At 43.0% G+C, this 21,719-nt stretch overlaps 1 protein-coding gene across 7 annotated transcripts in view; it reads right to left on the bottom strand.

The window, feature by feature from the left end:
- CSGALNACT2 (chondroitin sulfate N-acetylgalactosaminyltransferase 2) overlaps positions 1–21,719 on the bottom strand; it is a 70,553-nt gene that overhangs the window by 7,213 nt on the left and 41,621 nt on the right. For 6 of the 7 annotated variants that reach the window (XM_059729780.1, XM_059729783.1, XM_059729782.1 and 3 more), the window contains 4 exons: positions 19,459–19,591; positions 15,185–16,443; positions 4,117–4,333; positions 3,298–3,399 (listed from right to left, as the gene is read on the bottom strand). In XM_059729780.1, the coding sequence (XP_059585763.1) occupies positions 3,298–3,399; positions 4,117–4,333; positions 15,185–15,869 (1,004 nt within the window). In that variant the 5' untranslated portion in view covers positions 15,870–16,443; positions 19,459–19,591. The remainder of the gene's footprint in view (positions 1–3,297; positions 3,400–4,116; positions 4,334–15,184; positions 16,444–19,458; positions 19,592–21,719) is intronic. The other variant, XM_059729784.1, reaches the window with a different exon arrangement.

The following is a 21,719-nucleotide window of genomic DNA, read 5'->3' as shown; positions in this document are numbered from 1 at the left end:
GGAGGATGACACCCCCACCCTCCCCCACCACTGAGAAGCTGGAAAAGGCTGGACTAAAGGAAGAATCCCTCAGCAATGGGGTAGTATCTTTAACGCAGAATCCAATGATCAGTTTAGGTTCTTAAATTTCAAAAACAGGTCACCGGGAAGTTTACCACACCATCTGTGTCGGCTGGAAGACAGGCAGAGCTAAAGGTCTGCTGCATACTCATGCCACCATAAAGTAACAGCTTCCTACTTGCAGCATGCCCAACACATTTGTTCAGTAGCCAAGACTGTCCCTGGGGGAGGTGAATCCGGGCGACCAACCTGGGCTCTGCGATTTGGGGGGCCCTGTGGTGCCAAGAAGAGCGGCCATAGCCCTGGCCTCTGCAGTGTTAAAAGGGGCCTCGCACAGGCTGATTTGTCCCAAGCCCCACAACCCCTCTGTCAGTAGTAAATCATTAGATCAGAGTATGCCACAGATGTTAGATCAGTAGAGAACCGAGTCACTGTATTGTAGGTCAAGACAGAAGATTCCATAGCCTCCCAGGATGGCTACATTTTAGCCTAAGTGGACAGCCTTTCCTACTCACTAGCACCAAATCAAAGCAACTCCAAAGGAGGCAGCCATCACCACTGCCTCACTTAGAGAACCCTGAACTATATCCTTAATTTCACTTGGTATCAGTTAATGCAATCAGGATTTATTTCACAAAACACCTATGCACTTTCTACACTTTCCAATACCAACCCATTAATGAACCAGTTCCAGTAAACTGAGCTATGCAGTCCTTCAAAGACTGTATAAATAATAATCCAAAGAGACAGAGACCTTAAGAATTAGATGCACAACAAGTAAACTCGAAGAAAGGTAAAATGCATAATCTCCTCTCAGACTCCAACTAGAAGACCAAAGAGAGTGGGTCCCTTGCTGAACGCAGAACACAGTCTAGTCACAGATGATACAGAGAAGGTGAAAGTATTTAATGCCTTCTTCATGAAGCCCAAGGTGAAAAGATTCAGCTACTATATGATGACTACAGCTAAAATAAGGAAGGGGACAAACATCCTATATTAATGCAACAGATTAGGGATTACTTCAGATAAGGTGGATGTTTTCAGTGGCAGATGGGACTGAAGGAATTGGCTGAGGCAAATTTCAGAACCACTGGCTGTCGTCTTTGAGAAATTGTGGAGCTCAGGTGAGGTTCCGGTTGATTGCCACAGGGCAAATATAGTGCCCATACCTAAAAAAGGGAAGGAGGAAGATCCGGAGAATTACAGACCAGTAAATCTGACCTCAATACTTGGAAAGATTATGGAGGAGCTCCTCAAAGAATCTATTGTGAAGTATCTCAAGAAGAACAAGGTGATCAGAAACAGTCAATGTGGGTTTAATCAGAGTAAATCATGCTTGACCAACTTGATTTCCTTCTAGAAAAGGACAGGCTCTATGGGTGGGGAAGGAGCAGTGGAGGTGATATTCCTCAACTTTAGGAAGCCTCCCACAAGATTCTCATCGATAAACTAAGGAAATACAGACTAAATGATACTTTAAGGTGGATATAAAAAACTGTTGGCTTATCATGCTCAATGAGTAGCCATCAGTGGCTCAAGATCCAGTTGGGAGGAGGCATCAAAGTGAGGTTCCTCAGTGGTCTGTCCTGGGTCCAGTATTGTTTAATACCTTCATTAATGATTTGACAATGGAATCAAATTTGTGGAAGATATTTAGTCAGTTGGATTGCAGATGCTCTGGAGAGTAGGGCTAAAATCCAGAATAACCTGGATTAGGTCTGACATCATCTGAAGAAAGGCTAAGAAGCCTGTGGCAGAACACTTCCATCTCCCTGCACACTCCATTGCTGACCTCAGGACTGCTGTTCTCAGGCAAAAAAAATTTTTTTAAACCCACACCAGTCTGAACGCAGAACAAGTAGTTGTCCACAAAATGGACGGTGTTACATATGGTTTAAAATAGGGACTCTGGATTCTTTTCATTACCTGGATTAACTTTTGTGACCCCCTTTGTTCCTATGGGTTTACTGCTAGTTTGCTTTTCTCTCCTAGCCCTACCCCATTCTCCCACCTGTTTCCTGTAATCTATTTTCTCTCTCCTCCTTATCCTCTGCTTGTGCTCTGCCTGTTTTAATAGTTTAACTATAAAAGATGCGTATCTAACTTGCCTTCTAATTAAGTGCACACTAACATAGCCAACTACCTTTCTCTGAATTGGGAGGTTTGGGATTAAATACAGCCTGTGGGCTGAATGAGTGGCACAGGGCCAGTCTGCAGGCTGGATCAACCCCCTGTTCCTCCTCCACCTTGCATGCCTGATTTAGCACAGACAGGACTGTTCAGGCTAACCTAGGATGATGGCCTGAGTGTGCACTGCAAAAGGGACAGTACCAGGGGCTGGATTATGTTCAACACCCAACCTGGCTAGACTGGTCTGCAATTCATCAAATGAGATTCAGCAAAGTAAGTGTGAAATCCTGCACCCGGGATAGAATTACTGCACACAGAAATACAGACTGGGGAACGAGTGGTTAGGCTGCAGTATTGCAAAGTAGAACCTGGGGGTTACCGTGGACCATAAACTGAGTATGAACCAACGATATGCTCTTGCTGCAAAGAACAGCAAAAGCCTCCTGGGTTGCATTAATAGAAGCATCTCCTGCAAACGAAGGGAAATGATCCTTCTGCTATATCCAGCACTGGTGAAGCATACCCTGGAGTACTGTGTTCTAGTCTTGGGCCCCATACTTCAAGACAGCTTGGAAAGAGTCCAGGGCCTTGGAGGCAAAAATGATTTGGGGCCTTGGAAGCAAGACATATGAGGAATGGCTGAAAGAACTAGGGGTGTTTACTTTGGAGCAGACAAAAATCAGGGAAGGGAATTAGGTAACAGTCTTCATATACCTCAGAAACAAATTAGAGAGAGGACTGAGAAGGGCTTTTCTCTGTGACCATAGGGGACAGGACTAGGATCAAGAGCTTCATGCTACTGCAGAGGAAACAGAGGTTGGAGATTAGGAACTATGAGGGTGGTTAAGCATTGGAACACACTACCTAGGTAAGTTGTAGGCTCCATGGCTGGAGGTTTTCAAGAGCAGGAGAGAGATACTTAGCTGGGATGGTTGGGTTACAGGTAATTCTGCCTATGGCAGAGGTCTGGACTAGATAGCCTCATGAAGTCCCTTCCAGCCCTACTTTCCCATGATCCTAACTAATACAATTCTTCCTTACCCAGTCATTTGATTAGTTTCATTGATCACGTAAGTGTAGAGCCTCCCGAGAGACTTGCTAACTTACCTAGCTACTGAATCTAAGATGTTTTTCACTTCAGATAGTCCATCTTGTCCAAAGTAGACCACTGTGAGGTGAACCCTCCTGTCCTGATGAATGCAGACATCCCTATTAAAAACAAAAAACAACACAAAAGGGTGATATCTTTTTGCAACATTTGCCAAAGGGATATCTTAATTCAGGATTTTGACATGATCACTTTTAACATATGCAGGAAAATCATTTGCCTATAAATAATTCAATTTTGACTTTAACTGCTCTACATTAATCCAAATGAAGTATCATGTGCAGCTTGTGACATGATTTTAATCAAAGTTCAGAAAAATCATTCATTATTGCCACTCAACACAAATAGCACAACAGGTTACTGTGCTATGTTTACAGTACATTCATTTTCCTATAAGCTGTTATTTTGCCATTTATTTATCTTTTTAATGACATTTTTCAGACTGACACCAATTAATGTTCCTTTTTCCATTGTTCCAATTCAAATACTGTTACTTGCATCTCAGCACTTTATTCTATGTAAGGTGACAACAGCTTAATCTGCTATAATTTATCAACCTCAATGACCCTCAACTAAGATCATTAAGCCACAGAGCACCAAGGCCCTCGGATCTCAGATACCACCAGAGTTTAGGGCATCACAGAACAGCTCTGTTTAAAAGAACTGTTTCTCCACTGCAGCAGGGTGAACTACAAGCGTTCTGTGACACTTGTCACTACCAGAGCTGTAGCAGAGCAAACAAGGCCATCAAAACAAATATTTACTTTAAAAGATGCCAAGGAAGAGCTACACAGCTCAAGAGGATCTAATCCACCTACCTAAAGTTTTGCATAAACTGTGCAAATGCCTCAGTCCTTCCAGCCAGAGGGACAATAATGTTAATGACTGATCTGGAAATGTCAACTGTCTCGCTCTTCACTTTCATGAGGGGTCCAAACGGTCGAAACAGCGTGACATGTCTATACTCCATACCATCTGTCTTCTTATAGAACAATTCATACTGCGTTCCCTTATCTCTTTCTGTGCGATAATAACCTGAAGAATAAGTCACAGTATCAGAGATCCAATCTGGCTACTATTTTTAATGGCACCACCTTTAAAGAACATTAACACATATAACACACTATTTGTAAAAAAATGAGGTTGTTTGAGAAAGGTATTTTGGTCACATGCAAAAGAAAACAAAAACAATTTTGGATTTTTGTTGAAACAGCAAAAAAACAAAACAACTCCCCCCCCCCCCCCACTCCCAGGAAAAATCTGGTATATGTCCAACCCTCTTCATCCCAATAATTCCTACAGAAACTTCCATTTTGGGAAGGGGGAGGGCCAGAAATTAGTCACAATATTGTTATCAAATACATCATTATTTACTCTATGTTAAATACAATCTCAAATGTTTTCTGCAAGAATAACAAATTGGATTTTAGAAAAATGAAAGCTAGCATCCAAAATAGATAATCTTTATGGAAATGTAATGGAAATCCAACACTTTTTCCTGAGATAAGCCCTTTTTTGAATAACAGTCAAAATGAGCGTAAGCGTTAGTAGAGTTGACTATAAAATCCACTGTAGAGAAGAAAATATATTTTAAAACATGCTCTTTTGAAACAGAGTTGGATAACTTTCCAAGGTATTTTCTTCATGGAAAAAAGTACTTCTTAAGGGTACGGACACACAGTGCATAGACAGTTCTAAATGCACTTTAAACTTCAAGAGTCTAGACGTACAGGCCACTTCAGACTGGTTTAGGCCTTCCTAGAACGTTCCAAAAGCACACTAGGAAAAAGATCAAGTACTGTTTTAGCCTGGTCCTCCTTGAACCAATTCAAGGTTACATGTGGACACAAAGCATTCCCTGCCTGGTATCTGGTCAGTCCTCTAGACATTTCAAACTTCACTGCTCCCACCCCCACGTAGGGCAATGGTGCTGCTCTGGGGGATTGTACTGCCTAAAGACCCATTTTGCCTACAGAGACCAGTCTACAGGCATAGGGAAGTATAAAGACTTTATATCCGTTTCCCATCCCATCCTTGCTAGGACCCCACATGGGCTACGCTCCCATTACGAAGGAAGGCAAAAATCCCCACAGTCCATACAGATCTGACCATGGTATAAATTTCTTCCAGACCCCAAATATGGCAATTGGTCTGACCCTAAGTGGAGGGTCAAGGTCCTCTAACCATGAACCTCCAAGCTAAAGTCCCAGTAGGAACAACGGTATACCCCAGTCAATACCCCCAGCCTTGGCTGCATCCAACACCCATTGCTTCTAAGGAAGACTTAAAAAACAAAAAACCAGGACGATATGAAGCACAGGAAGTGGATGGGGTGGGGGAAGGGGAAAGAATTCCCTCCCAGTTCCATATGGCAACCAGCAAGCTCTAGAAACATAGGAAATACCTATAGCAGAACATAGGCATAAATATGCCTACATCATCCCTGACCAGTTGCTCTCCAACCTCTTCTTGAACACCTCATGATGGAGAGTTCACAAATTTACCCAGGCAGTCTATTTCACTGCCTCACTATTCTAACAGTGAAGAAGCTTGTCCTGATATCCAAGCTAAACCTACTTTGGGGCAACTTCAAGCCACTGGCCTGCATCCAGTGGCCTTACACTCCGTAGCAAGAGAAAAAAGGTATTTTCCCTTTTCTTTAATGGCAGTCTTTCAGGTATCTGAGGACTGCTATCATGTTACCTCTTATGTGCCTTTTCCACAAGCTGAACATGCTTAGCTCTTTCAACCTCTGCTCCTGTGATTTGCCTTCCAAGCCCTTTATCATCCGAGAGGCACTATCACCGCCTGTGTCTTATACATAATGCTTCTATTGATGCATCCCAAAACCACGTGCGACTTTTTTGTGGCTGTCACACTGCACTCATACTAAGTGTGTCATCTACCAAGACTCCCAGATCTTTCCCCACAGTGCTGCCATGGCCATCCAGCCAGGTGTCATTAATTTAGTCTGTATTTTTTATTGTTTTTCCTGAGGTGTAGCATCTTGCATTTGTCAGGGCTGAACTTCATCCCGTTAGTGCCAACCGAGCTTTCCAAACAACCATTCTGTGCCGTCTACTTGAGCAGGTATCCAGGTTGTAGCTGTACTGGTCTAGAGGCAAAAGGAATCATAACTTGTGGAAGAGGTGATATCTTCTATTAGACCAACTAGGTATTTGCAAATATCTACTTGATCTAAATAAAAAGATAAGTCACCTCTTGCAGGAGTTTTGATTCCATCTATTTGAGTATGCATCTTCTGTACTTGAGCATGCATCTCCTAAACATGCAGCTACATGCATGTTAGAAGAGAAGTAAATCCTTGTGGATGTATCCTCCTGTTTCTTTAAAATTCTATCATTGGTCGGTCAGGGATCAATCTAAGTCCAATTCTGTTACTTATATGGCTCCAGATTCTATTCCAGTTATTTTACACTGATTAATCTTTAGTTAGCAACAGCATTTTCCTGTAAAAAAGAAAGAAAAAAAAGGCTGGAAGAAAGAAAAAATTCAAAGTCATTCTCCTTTCTGCCAAAGCACAGAGACCTGTAATCATCTGGCTAAAAGTTATATTGCTTACTGCTTTAGAATAAGCAGTCTGTGCATCTTTGATCACGTTAAATGGGATGCTGGGAGATTGTGAATTAACTTGAATCTGGAGATGATCTGGGACAGAAGTTCAAGAAACCAATTTAACATAAATCAGTTTAGTCTGATACTACAGCCATTCAGGTTTATCTTAAAATGGCTATGGCCACTTTAAAAGTGGTTTATGTGCACTGAACTTGTATTACAGATTTGAACCAGTTTCTGATCACTTTTATTGGTTTGTATGTAACTTCTGTCCTTAGCCTTGGAGACTAGAGGTGGGGAGAAAGGGCAGGTGCCGACAGGAGGAAAATCCAGTGACAAAGAAATAGGAACGTGAACAAGTAGCAGTCCCAGTTCTCAGTATAAAAAGTTAAATGAGTCCTCTGACAGCTGAACTATAATGCACAGATTCTGCATGTTCACTCCCAATTACTGTTATTAAAAAACAGTTAACAAGTGAAGGTAAGGACAGTGAGAAGAAGATGAAAAAAAAATATTTTTCCTTGCTCAAATGAGGCTAGTTATATATCAATTTTTCTTTACAATTGCACAAGGGTAAAAGTGATATCAGTTCCCCAAATAGGTGGTGAAGACAAGTCATTTGGTACCCAGCTATTTTAAAAAGTTTGGCCCTTCAATTTCAGCAACCCAAGTCAAATACCTTGAAAGCAACCTATTATCTTGCATTCAAACAACAAAAAACAACACAAAAACACCCCACACTAGGTGCACACTGTTGAAGATCTATATTTAAGATAAATTTCACTTAGAAACTCAATCCTGGGGTGAAACAGCATGCTCAATACCAAGACTATTGAGATCTTTTCTAAATTTTGTATTTGCACCACAGTCCATATTCTACAGAAGGAACAAAAAATAAAAATATTTATTTATTTATTTAAAGGGGAATAAAACATCACCACTCCAAAATTTTCTGAAAAGAGACAAACTCTCTCAGCTCCCACCTGACAAATATTAAGGTGCAACTGAAATATAGGACTTGGATATGCAGGGTCCCTTCCCCACCCCTGCTCCTATTGTATATTTTCAACAGAAAACATTATTCCTTCCACTACAGGTCTTCCACACATTTGCACAATCACAATGAAGTAATTTTTGTAGTTAAGCATTATATACAGTACATTGCTTTCACCACAGCATGCATTAAAGGAAGCAGTGGGGAAGGCAAGGCTGCATTTCAATATATCAGGAAAATCAAAGTCATAGAATCATAGAAAATGAGGGCTGGAATGGACCTCCGGAGGTCATCTAATCCAACCCCCTGGTCAAAGCAGGACCACCCCCAACTAGATCATCACAGCCAAAGCTGGGAAGGAAGGTGGAATTCAAACTTGGGAGAAGGCAGCTAAGCCCTACTCAGGTACACTAAGTGTGAACAAGCATTCAGAAGACCTGGCTCAGGTTTAGACAGCTTAGTTTAAGCCCCTCAACGTGAGTAGGGATTGCCACATGTTTGTGTGGACAGCCAGAGACAAGTCAGTTGGTGGTAGGTCCACAGAGTAGGGGCAAGTACAAATAGCACAGCCCTGGGGCTGTGGCAAATGCTTGACTTTCCCCACCCGGGGCTGTGCTGAGGCCCTGTGCAAGAATCTGCTAGGCTATACCAATATACAAATTAGTTCTCGTCTGACAAGAACAAACTTTAGAGTGGGCGTGCAACTTTTTTAGGGTGACCTAAATCCTTTGAATGTTCAGTTAGGGCAGGGATGTCCAACCTTTTTGAATGTAGGGCTGGATCACGAACTTTTTATCACCCAGTGGGCCGGTGAGCCATATTCAAAGACCTCACTGGAAGTGGTATCACATCAGGAAGTGATGTCACGTGACCTTTGACACCAATGAAGTTGCAGGAAGTGACAATGAAATGGGTCTGGAAGTGTGGTTTAAAATCCAAAATAAAAACAATATAAAAGCAACAATGAAATAATACCAAACACTTGATTAAAATAAACACTTTCGCTTCTATTCACTTCTCAATGAATGAAAGAAGCATAATGCAAGCGGACAGATCAAGTGTGGAAAAGATATCAGCCAGAGTAGAAAGTAATCAAAGCAACAAAATATGGGCATTTTTGAGAATCATCTTCAAGAAGATTCAAGGGAATCTTCAAGGGAATCTGGGAGCTGGGGGGGTTGGGGCTGTGTGTGTTTGTGCGTGCATGCATGCATGCATGCATGCATGTGCATGTGTGTGCTTCCAAGCACGTGTGTTGCAGCAGACAGAGCCAAAAGCAGCTATTGGGATGTGCTGGGAAGCATGGCACTTTTGTCACTGGAGCAAGGGCTGTGGGCTGGGGACTGGGGTGCTGGCCAGGCTGGGGATGCTGCATGTGCTCTGTCTGCCCTGCTCTTACTCATGTCTCTGGCCCCATTCTGGCACCTGCTGATGCATCCTGGCTGTGTGCTGTTGGGCAGTCAGCCGCACTGCAGCCCCATGTGGAGAGCCCAGTCTGGCCTGGCCACATCCTACCCTAAGCGGAGAGGGGAGTGTGAGGTTGGGGCTGGCTGCCCATGCCCAGCCAGGGACTCATGGCCAGGATGCAGCTGCAGATGTCAGGATGGGGACAGGGACAGAGGTGTGAGTTAGACAGAACCCATGCAGAGCCCACAGTCTGGCCAGCACCCCAGTCGGCAGCCCTGGCTGTGGTGAGAAAGGCACTGTGCTCCTGACAGCTGTTCTGGCTCTGTTCACTGCCACACACTTCAGCATGCATGCATGTGTGTATGTGCATGTGTGCCCTCCCTTGTATCTCTCTATCCTGGATGTCCCAGTCTGAGGGACAAATGCAGCCTCTGGGTTGGGCTCCTCCTGCCTCCCGCCCAGCCCGGCAACCACGCACCCCGCAGCCCCGACCCGGCTCCGAGGTGCCCCCAGCTCTGCGCGGGAACTTACCCCGTGTATCCTCCCACCACGCATGTGGGCAGGGCACGGGCCATGCTGCAGCTCCCCCAGCCGTGCGCAGGGAGCAAGGGGAGGAGCCAGAGAAGAAGTTGCAGCTGCTGTCCCCAGCTCGTCTAATCAGGTGTGGTTGGGGCAGCCCCATGACACGCAGCCCTAGGGCCAGCGGTGGCGGGACCCAGCTCACATGATGAGCCCGGCCCTGTGGAGGTAAGCAGCTCCCCTCCCCTCACTGCCGGCTGGGGCCCGCAGGCCGGCTCTGCCTGCCTCGCCACTGCCGTGGAGTGCGGAGCAGGCGCCTGTCCTGAGCAAAGGAACTCAGGCCAAAGAAAATGGCTTGGCAGGCCGCACGGCAGTTCATGGGCCATATGTTGGACAAGCCTGAGTTAGGGTGATCTAAATGTAATGCTTGCACATGTCACAAGACTGCATTCAGTTCTACAGTAATATAAAATATATTTCAGTACTATTGTGTTATTTTTAAAAAGGCCATTTGCCAAGCCTCTTAACAGTTTTAAGTCTGAAGATTCCACTTCCACTGATGAGGAAGAACCAAAGACCTGCCAAGGATTATCCACTTTCAGCAGTTTATTAATCTTTGTTTTGAGCAAATGTATACAATTAAAAAGTATGAATACATGCATGGCATAAGCTAGGGAAATGAAAAAAAAATGCCAGAGAACTAGCCAACATCTCCTTTGTGTCCTACCATATATAGTTTTAAAACATGAGGAAAATTATTTATTACATAGTAAGAACTGTTATCCTACCTTCCAACCACTATGTACTGGCTTAAAACCAGAAAGAAGATCAATATGCAAAGAAGCAATTAACAGCAGAAATAGTTTAACAGCTGCTGTTCCTGGCCTGGGAAGTTTTACTCACTCAGTACTTTACACAAAAAGTACTGACTCTTGCCAGGTAAAGTAAGTTTTAAACAAAAATTACAACGTGCCTACTCGGTTGTCTAAAAACACAAGCTGTTCTCTTATAGCCTGGGAAAGCCAACGTGCTTAGCTTTAGAGCTGCAGTAGCAAGCAAAAACTATTTTAATCACATTTTGACCGCTTTAAGCTGACCTTTATTGATTTAATTCCACAGCAGCAAACAACAAGTTTAACACAAACTGGTATGGCTCGTTAGCTACAGGAAACTGACTCGAGGGCATATCTACACCAAAAGGCTGATGTCTTCAGAAACTGAGGCCCCAGCAACTTGGAGGCACAGTCAGGGCTCAGGGGATTTCATTCACATTTGTTTTGCCTAGACCTATAATTCCCTTGGGCTGACTCACTGTAGAGTGTCTATGTTTTCAAGAAATTTCTGTGCAAAGCTGGTGTTCCTTATTTGGTCTTCCACATACCACAAAAGAAGGACAAATTGCAGACTAGAGCACTCACAAAAGATGTAGTTCTGAGGGAGCATGGATAAGAAACTGGGTAGGGTTAGAAACTCTCAATACGGAGCTAGGGGCCTGCGGCAGCTCAGCTGCAGCGTCTCATATCCCAAGGAAGTTTTTCAGACAGTCTAACTTTGAGGCCCAGAGCTACAGACAACATCCAAATTCTGCCCAGATTCAGCTGGCTTGGAAGCACAGGATCACCAAAGTCTGGGTCACAACCTAGGTGATTAACTATTTAGTAACCCACCAAGGCCTGACATATGGAAAAAAATCTCTAGCTACAGTATAATGCCAAATTAATTTTTCAAGGATAGAGAAAAAGGATCCTGAGAAATGCTATCATTTTAAAACTACATGGAAAAGAGAAAGGAAAGGATGTGGACATATACAGAAAGGGAGTAGACAAATTGGAGCGTGTTCAGTGGAGAGCAATGAAAATGGTGAGGGGGCTGGGGAACATGACTTCTGAGAAGAGGCTGAGGGAACTGGACTTAATTTAGTCTAGAGAAAAGACGACTGAGAGGGGACTTAATAGCAACCTTTCAACTCCCTGCAGGGTGGTTCCGAGGAAGATATAGCTGGACTGTTCTCAGTAGTGGCAAATGACACTTGTCACAAGTTGCAACAAGGGAAGTTTAGGTTAGATATTAGGAAGAATTTTCTCACTAGGAGAGGAGTAAAACACTAGAACAGGTTACCCAGAGAGGTTGCAGACTCTCCATCCTTGGAGGTTTTTAAGACCCGGCTAGACAAAACCTTGGTTGGGATGATCTAGTTATGGGTGGTCCTGCTTTGAACAAGGGGTTGGACTAGATGACCTTGTGAGGTCCCTTCCTACCCTAATTTTCTATAATTCTATGAAAGGAAAGGAGAGGCTAAAGTAAAGCCAACATGAAAAATAGCTAATGGCAGCTCCTGCAGGGTTTGCATCATTATGTAATAATGCCCAACCAATGCATGGTTGAAGATTTTCTCTGGACTTGAAAGCCTATTGCCCATATGAAAACTTCACTTTCAGTTGAGTGGTTCCTTGGAAGCCCTTTACTTAGGCAAAAGGATTGGTGTTCCTTGCTGCGCCCCGCTAATGAATTTGTAGGTGGCCACATGATCACCTCTCAGCCTTCTCTTGCGGAGGCTGAAGAAGAGATCCAGGTCCCCTAGTCTCTCCTCATAGGGCTTGGCCTGCAAACGCTTAACCATATGAGCGGCCCTCCTCTGGACCCTCTTGAGGTTATCCACATCCTCCTTAAAGCACCCAAAACTGGACACTACTCCAACTGCAGTCTGACCAATGCTGCATAGAGGGGAAGTATTTTCACATGCACATAAAGCTGGAGAACACCTATTTAAAAACTTCTCATTTCTGGCTGAAAAGGGAAGTGTGCTATTACTGTGGCTAGTACCTACCTAACACACCCCAATGACCTACAGCACAAAACTATTTTCACTTACGTACTGTATAATGGTTGTGAGATCCCTATAATCCAAGCTGGAAGAGAGACTTGACCACAGAAGAAAGGAGTTTAGGTTCCAAAAGAATATTCCTTAGCATCTAACAGTCAACTTACTGATCTGGGGGGGAGGGGGGAGGGGTTGGGGAAGAAGGAAAAAGGTGGAACTGTATCATAAGGATTTGTATCTCATTGCTTCCTAGGAGATTTGCAGTTTTAAGTAGTAGCAAATAAAGAAAAACAACAACAATTACCTTAAAATAGTTGTTAAAAAAAGCCTAAAGAGAAAAACAGTATACATGAAAGGAAAGCAACTGGATATTTATGCCAGCAGAGTTTAACCTTTTATAGGAGTGGTGGGGCCGAGTACGTGCTATCTGGCTGCATACCTAGCTGCACCACAGGCCATTTCTCCCCTCTGGTTGCAGTGTGGGGGAGAAAGAGGTGGCTGCCAATGTCAGAGGGAGGGAAGGAGTGTCAGCCACAGGGGAGAGGAGAAAGAGCAGGGAGAGTTGGAGGGGGGGCAAGGGAAAAAAACAAAACAGTAGCATGGTGTAGGATAGAGAAGGAGTTGCACTGGGTCATGCTGCTTGTTAATCTCCTGTACTACAGGCCAGATCCAGTTGCTTTAGGGGCCAGATCCAGCTGGCAGGCTGTAAATTGAGCACCATTGGGTAAACCACTGCACCTTTAAATGAAAACCCCTTTGCCTTCCTTTACAACTACACTTCCAAATGTCTTCTATGATCTACTATTCCACACCAACTTCTTGAATATAAAAAGGGGAACTTACTTTAAATCTTCCAATATAACAAGGTACTATTCTACTAATCAAAAACAGATTCATTTTTGAGAACAACATTAATCTGGTCATTTTTTACTTAAAGAATGGGCTGTTTCAAAAAGTGTACTTTTCTCATGTATCACTAGTACTTCAAGATTCATTTTTAATAGAGTTCACTGGCTTTCAAGTCTTTGACAGCACATACTAGTTTTAAACACTGTAAACATTTATCAAGAATTAAGTTACGAGTAAAATCTCATTCACTCAAGTCCAAACTACATAAACCATTTTTATCAGTACCTTCGAGACCTTTTAGGAATAACAGCCAATAGTCCTTTCAAGCATGCCATTAAATGCTGCATCTAGCTTGATAAACCAAAACTAGTTTGAGGGTTTTTGGATAACTATTTGCAGAAAATAGCCTTCCCAGGACTGTACATTAATCTTCCCTCTACCACCCTACGGTGGAAAAGGTAGCACTTCAAAAATTGAGACGCCTGAGAACTGAACAAATGCCAACACCCTCAAAGCCCCATGTTTCAGATTAGTCCCGTTTCATATTTTGCATGTTTCAGTCAGATACTCAGCTAGTGAAAAGCAGCATAGCGAGACTGACTTTAATTAAACTGCACAAACTTACATCACAGAAGGATGTGGCCCAGGTTCACAACAACCAAGAACTTTAATAGATGTTTGGGGAGGAAGTGCTATAGTACAAATACCGTATAAGTACTCAGTTCAAATGTTAAAATGCTAATTACATTTACCTCTTAACTTATGCACTTCATGGTTATGTAGCCATTAATTCTGTTAAGATAGAGGCCTAACTGGTAACGTTTAGGTCTAAGCCAAACCTGCAGCAGGAGTAGGTGCTAGCACTGCCAACACTCAGGAAGAGTCAGCCTCACACCCCTGATCCTCTGAAGAGCTGTTGTAGAGATCAGGGCTCAAGGTAACAACACTGCCTTGGACAGGCTCTGTTACTGCAGGGGGGAAAGGGGCAAGGGAATAAAAGAGGTGCTGGTGAATCCAATAGCTAGGGAGTTAACGGGCAGCTGCTGACAGATCCTTACGTAGACCCCAATATAGATGCTGCCAAATTTTGATGGCAATTAGGAAGTAAATTTGACAGCAAAAAAGCCCAGAAGCTACAGGAAGCAACAGCAACATTACACAGTTGCTCTGTTAACTGGCCACACGACACCTCATCCCACAGCATCAGCTACAGCTCTAGAAAAAAAAAACTTTCTGGCACCCCCTTAAGGCTGTGCCTAGAGCTCATGCCCTGCTTGCCCAACCCAAAATTACACCAATGGTGAAAGAATCAAGCCAAGCAGATTTGAGACAAGCAATCAATTCCTATGACATCCAAGGACCTTCTGCAATTGCTGTCCTTTCAGCCTTCCAAAAACTACCTCTCAGTATTTAGAAGTATATCACATGCTCATCAATTCCAGACCACCCAAACATTAAGTTTTGCCTGCTTGCTATAGTAAAATATATCTACTAAATCTCTCCTTCCTCCTTAACGCATGTTATCATGAAGTACCAGACAGCAACAGGTTCTCCCAAAGGAAGTAAAGGTGCAACAGATGTACAGACCACCACCTATTAGAGTCATTTAAAACCACACACACACACACTGTCCATTTTGTTTTACAACCAATTATCAACAGTCCATTATGACATTCAGCACAACTGACTGAAAGATGCATAAAATAAGCTTTTACAATACCTTCTACGAAATCATTTTCATTATAGAGTTGCCTTTCTCCTATTCCATCATCATCATCATCTTGTCCATCATCTTCATCTGGATTATTGATTACCTCTAGGCCAGCCTCAATGACTTCCACCAACTCATCACGTTTATCCTTTCTCACAGGCTTCTCCTCTGGATGACGCGTGAGCCCCATCTCTAACTGAAACACTTTCATGGAGGTAAAGCTTTCAAAAGGAATGACACCATATTCACTAGGTAGTTTGGCCCCCATGCTCACCTCAGCCTTATCAATTTGGGAATGAAGAAATTCTAAGAGATCACTGGATGCTTGTTCTTTGGTGCCTTGGTAGCCCATGCTATTGACTCTTGGGCTCTTTTTTTCCTGTAGCGATTTTAGCTTATCACTCATTTCCTGAAGCTCTTGCTTTAGCTGGGCAATCTGACGCTTCAAACTGGCAGCTCGTGTTTGATAATGTTCCTCTTGCTCCTGAAGAAGCGCTTGGTAGTATTCCTTACCCAAGCTCTCCCCTACAATTCCAGGAAGGGATCCATTGCCATCTGTTTGAGGGGCACACTCAAGCAAGTACATGAACAACATCAAACTGAACAGCAAGGCAAGGCCCACTAAAAGCCAACGGGTCCTGGCTTGAAATATTAAGCCTCTTCTGGACATTCTTATAATGTTGCCATTCCCCATCCAGAAAGATGATCTTTTTGTTCATACCTTTCCAGGACCATCCCTACAGAGTTAGAATCTTAAAAAGGGGAATGAAACCATAATTTTCTTAATAGCTTCCCCAAGTTCTGACTCGGCAAAAAAGAGTAACTTTCAACTTCTGTCTTACACTTGTGCAAGACTGCAGAAACATAAGAAAGTCTACTGTTAGTATAACTTCCATGACCAATGGTGGTGAACACAGTCAACAACATGAGAGACCATTCCTATTATCAGAGATCGGTAATCTGGGTGATCCATCTCAAACATACAGAGGGGGATTCAGCAAGGGATCCTGCTTCCCATTTCTCAAAAGACAGTTGTTTTTAGTTTGCATGAAGTTTTTCACAGTGAAAAAACACAACTAGCAAATATTGAATACAATGAGCTTTTTGCACGTACGTTTATATACTGCGGAAACAATCTATGCCTCAGTAATAGTAATTTTCATTGGATAGTGTAGTATTTTCCTCTGGCACTTGATAATTGAGTATTTTATTCCACTTCCCCCCTTCTTTGGAATCTGTGGTTTGAGTCAGCAAAATGAGGGAAGAACCTAAAATTAAATAAAAGGTGCACATTATAAGTACAAAGCAGCCAGACATCTGGAAGACACATGAAAGAAATGTTAACATCCAAAAAAATACAGACACGATGGATTACAATTTTCTTCTGTTGTAAAATCTCATTTCTTTCTACTGTGTTACACATCAATAATTTCTTCTTATGAAGTGTCTAGAACATACTAAAAAGAGCTAAATGAAATACAACTTTTTCATCCTTATATTAAGTGATGCTGCGATTCTGGAATTCTCTACCAGAATCGCAGCATCACATTGTCAAAACAATAGATCTTTTGGATGAGGTTCACCAAACTAAAAAAAAAAAAAAAAATACTTTCAAGTACTTGCATTTAATATGCTCTGAGAGATAACTATTAACTGATGGATTTAAGTATTAATAATAAATGTTCGCACACTGAAAAAAACTGATCAAGTAGCTCTGGATTTTTGGCTCTGCATTCTGTTCAGGAGTGTTTTTCTGTATCAGCAATACTCAAAGTGCCACAGCACCTGGAGTTCCTTGAGATCCTTTTGAGGGTGCTATCCAGTGTTAGCATCAGTAGGTGTGCAAACAGCGTTCACAAGACTAGTAGCAAAGGACAGGGCACTGGTATGCAGGAGGAAACAAGGACTTAAAATTGTTTTTACCCTGAATGACTGCACAAGTACTTAAGCATTTCTCAAACATAATTTAAAGTGCACATGACAGATGGTAGGGCTAAAAAATTTACAAGTCACTTCACTTCAGAGTTTCCAAATAGGAATTCACAGTGTCCAAAACATTCTGATCTGTTGCAGTCTTTCTGAGCAAAACAAAAAATGCTCTATTTTTTTTGGTACTTAAAACACATGTGAAAACTAAGAGCTGGCATTTACTAAGGGGTGCCTTGAGTCTTAAAGATAAGTGGTTCTCAACCTTTTTAAAATTTAAGACACCCCTTGTAACATGGAAAGCTCATCAATTCCAACATTTCAGAGAATGCTCTAGCCATTAGGACGCAGAGCCTCTGATGTTCATCAAAAATCAGACCACTGAAAAAGCTCAATTAATTGCCAGGGCCCTAAAGTATTCTCTGCCATCTGTCAAAAATAGCAGCTTACTTCTCACAGGCAACTGTTTTGAGCCAAGACTACAAAACAAAGCAAACAAAAAAGGGTGCCTTATAGAAAAGGTAGACACGAGAAAAGAGTCTGACTGGGGAATGGAGACAGTACTAAACAAGCCTGCTTACCCGCCCTCTAGTCCTCTGCTGGGCAGCAAGCTAATGCGGGGCACCCTGTCAAGTGGAATGCAAATCTTTGGCAGAACAATTCAGTATCTGACAAATTGGTAGCAGAGAATTCCAGGATGACAACAAATTAGACACTAGATGGAGAGGTAGATTTGCCAATTGTTGGCATATAGATAGGGTGACCATATACCTCAGTTTGGGCTGGACGCTACAGGATTCTGTAGCCCAGTCCTGGCCAGTTGGTCAAAAGTCCTGGGCCAGAATCTGGCAGGGAGGCAGAGCAACATGGTACACCAGGCATGCAGGCACTGCTGCTCCTGTGCATGAGCTAAGTGGGTGGACTGGAGCAGGTGCCACCATGCCTGTACATGGCACATCTCTGCTCCTGCACAACAGCAGTGGTGCCTACCCAGCTGCCTACTTGGCACATCAGGCTGCTCCATCTCCAGCCCAGGACTTTTGACCAGCTGGCCAGGACTGGGCTATGGAATCCTGGAGCATCCTGGCGAAACTAGGACAACTGGTCACCTTACATGTAGGTAGCAACAAAAGTCAATGACTAAAAACCTGGAGATATGAACAAGTAACGAGACAAAAGAGCTAAAGATGTTGCTAAGACAAGGACCCAAAACAGGAAAAGATACACCCTTAAAGAGCCTGCAGACAAAAAGAGTATTTCACTTGTACCATTATACCAAGGGCAGGCAATTATTTTGGGCAGAGGGCCGCTTACCGAGTTTCGGCAAGCCATCGAGGGCCACATGACAGGCAGCCCAGGGCAGATCAATATTAATTTTCAAAAATTTTTAGGGGCCCCACGGGCTGGATAGAATGGCCTGGCGGAACACATCCAGTCCCCAGGCCGCATTTTGCCCACCCCTGCATTATACAGTATATACTCAATTCCAAGACAAGCTTTATCCCTGTCAGCAGTGGAGACAGGGGAAGGGGAGCTGGGCAAGGAGCTGAAAGGAGAAACCTGCATGCCACTGCTAACCTCTCTAGCTGATCCAGGCTCCATGCACAGCCACTCCTCAGCTCTCAGCTGGAGCAGTTGGCCTCCCAGCTGACAAGCATAGGGAGAGCCCCAGAGCTGCTTCTCCCCTGCACTTCATGGAGCACCTGTGGCAGCATGGACTGCTCTTTCCAGCCTACTCTGAGCCAGTGGGGGGAGGAAGGGGGGTGGGTCAGGGGGAAAAAAAAAAAAAAAAAAAAAGAGAGGAGTCAGGCAAGGAAGGAGGAATCTGTGTACTGCCAGCTCTGTTCCCAGCTGAGCCAGGTTCCCTGAACAGCTACTCCTTGCAGTACAGGGTTGGAGAAGCTCTGGGACTCCCCCTGAGCCTGGATCACCTAGGGACGTAACTGGAAGAAAGGGTGAAAGGGCAGGCAGCAGGCCACATACATAGAAGAAGAAGGTGCAAGGGACAGAGGTCAGGCTACCTGCTCCCCATGCCACCTGCCCCTGCTTTCCCCACTGCAGCAGCAGGGGTGGAGGAGGATGGGGGACAAATATCACATGACTTTCCAATAGTTAGATTCTTGACATGGAACAAATTACAACAAATCTATAATTTTCCATGTCTAGAATCTAATTATTGAGGGTCCATCTTAAATTCAAAGTCATCTTAGGTAAATATGGTAACTACAAGGCCAAAAAAGCATAAATTCTCTTTCTGTTGTATGATATTTTATTTAAGTCATTACCAAGATATTGTTTGTAACTTTTCTGGAACTGTTGCAGAACATAAAAAGGGAATTTAACATAACTTAACTTACAAGTATCCATTCTTTGGAATCTTGGCCTAACCTGTTTTGGAGCACTTGGGTATACTGCAGCCTGGACAAGACATTCTTTTTCTTTTCTTCTTTCCTCCTTTAATTCTTCAGAGGACTTCTACATCCCCTTTCTCTAGAGAAGAGAGACAGCTAGTTGAACTACCACTGGCCATTCAAATAATGCTTTTGACCTTTCTTTTATAAATGTCTGCTAAAGGTACAAGAATTGCAATTCTTTTCACATGCCTAAAAGATCGTCATCATCAGCAACTCCCTCCATACTGCAAGAATTCTAGAAATAAGTGTTGTCTTCATTCAGTTCAAGCTCTTGGGGTACAAGGCATGAAGAGAGGCTATTACTTTTGTTTGGGGTTAAGAAACTCAATGCTTCCCTATATTGCAAAGGAAAAAAAAGTTAACTGGACTTTCCATCTGACAGTGTTGTGAAACTGTTCTCTGGGGCAGTTAGTCACCTGCTTAGTCCCAGACTTGGGCTCATTGAGGAGTTAAGTAATATTTTTGTTGTAAAAATTTCTTACAGTATTATACTCATTTAGGATAGAACTTCCTATTAGTAGAACTTGTAGCTTAACCATTAGTTAGAAATCTGGTTCTCCAAAACTCTTGCCAACAAGGCCTTTATACCATACCACATCCACATGTGGAGAATATATAAAACGTCAACCACTATGGTCACTTTAAGCTTAACCACACTGTTCTTTCCTATCATTTTACATTACATAATGCCATTTAAAATTACATGCCAGTCTGAATAATCCCTGCATATGTACTTTTTGCTTTAGCATCCATTCTCTGTCTCTGTGGGGTACAGGATTGTAGATGGATCTGTATAGTCAGACAACCAGAATTCTAACCAATGATAAAGCTGTAAGTTCTACTGGTTATCCTAAATTAGTATAATGGATCTGACTATAGATCCATCTAGCATCCTGTACCCCACAGAGGCAGAGAGTGGATGCTAAGGCAAGAAATATATATTCAGGGCCTATCTAGACAGGTCTTTTCTTGGCCCCTACAGCTTCCCCTCTTTCAGATGCCACTTTGTAATAACCATCAGTGCTATACACCATATATTTCTACAAGGAGATAATTACCATTATAAACACCTGGCATTGTTATACTTTGCCTATAAAGAAGAACTGAAAGATTAAATGACTTGTCCAAGGTCACAGTTGGAATCTAACTAAAAGATAAAATATTTGCTATCTTAGTTGCAACACAGATCATACCCCTTAGGAAGAAATTATCTGGGATTTAACATTTTAAAATATGTTTGTCATAAAACCTCAAACACCAGCCCATCACAAACCTTGAGTAACATGCTAACATCTGCTTTCCTTGCCCTCCTTTCTGCTATCTGTAGAGAGGCTGACCTTTACGCACAGAAGCAGCCTAACCGAAGGCTACTGAACTGCTCATGCAAACCGTTACCCAGATTCCTGATGGCAGAATTGATGCCTACCATTTCATAAGATTACTGAGCCTAAAATCAGTGGCATAGTTGGTGCCTTTGATCCATCTAAACCAAGAGGGTTATTTTTAAACACAACCAGAATTACTCAATAATTTATTATGAAATATGTACAGAAAAAGATGCAACATAATACAGATAACTGGGCCTGACAAAGTCTTCAAGGAAGTACGTACCTTCAACAAATTATACAGGGAAATATTAAATAAGCTGCACGTTCATAAAAGCAATCATAGAATCATAGAAGTAGGGTCGGAAGGGACCTTGCAGATCTTCAGGTCCGACCCCCTGCCTGGGCAGGAAGAAAACTGGGCTCAAATAACCCCAGCCAGGTAGGCATCAAGCCACTTCTTAAAGACCCCCAGGGTAGGAGCCAGCTCCACTTCCCTTGGAAGTTGGTTCCAGATCCTAGCCGCCCTAACTGTGAAGTAGTTCTTACGGACATCTAATCTAAACCTACTCTCCAACAACTTGTGGCCGTTATTTCTTGTTATCCCGGGGGAGCCCTGCTGGCCCATCAGCAGCAGGGAGGCAAAAACAGTACCATAAGTAATACTGTGGTTTTCGCTTCCCTGCCAATCAGCAACAAGGGGACACATGGGTGAACCTGAAACACTAAAAGGAACACTCCACTTCCACTAGGAATTCAGTAGGGCCCTACTGTAGCAAAACCCATTTTTTCTTTTTATTTTAAAATGCATTCCCTTCCCCAACCATTTCTGATTTTTTCTCTCCCTCTCTATTCCCTATGGATAAGTATAAGTGAGCT

Source organism: Alligator mississippiensis, chromosome 6 (assembly GCF_030867095.1).
Source record: "Alligator mississippiensis isolate rAllMis1 chromosome 6, rAllMis1, whole genome shotgun sequence".
NCBI lineage: Eukaryota > Metazoa > Chordata > Crocodylia > Alligatoridae > Alligator > Alligator mississippiensis.
The sequence above is the reverse complement of the archived record's forward strand: the minus strand, read 5'-3'. Positions and strand labels throughout refer to the sequence as shown.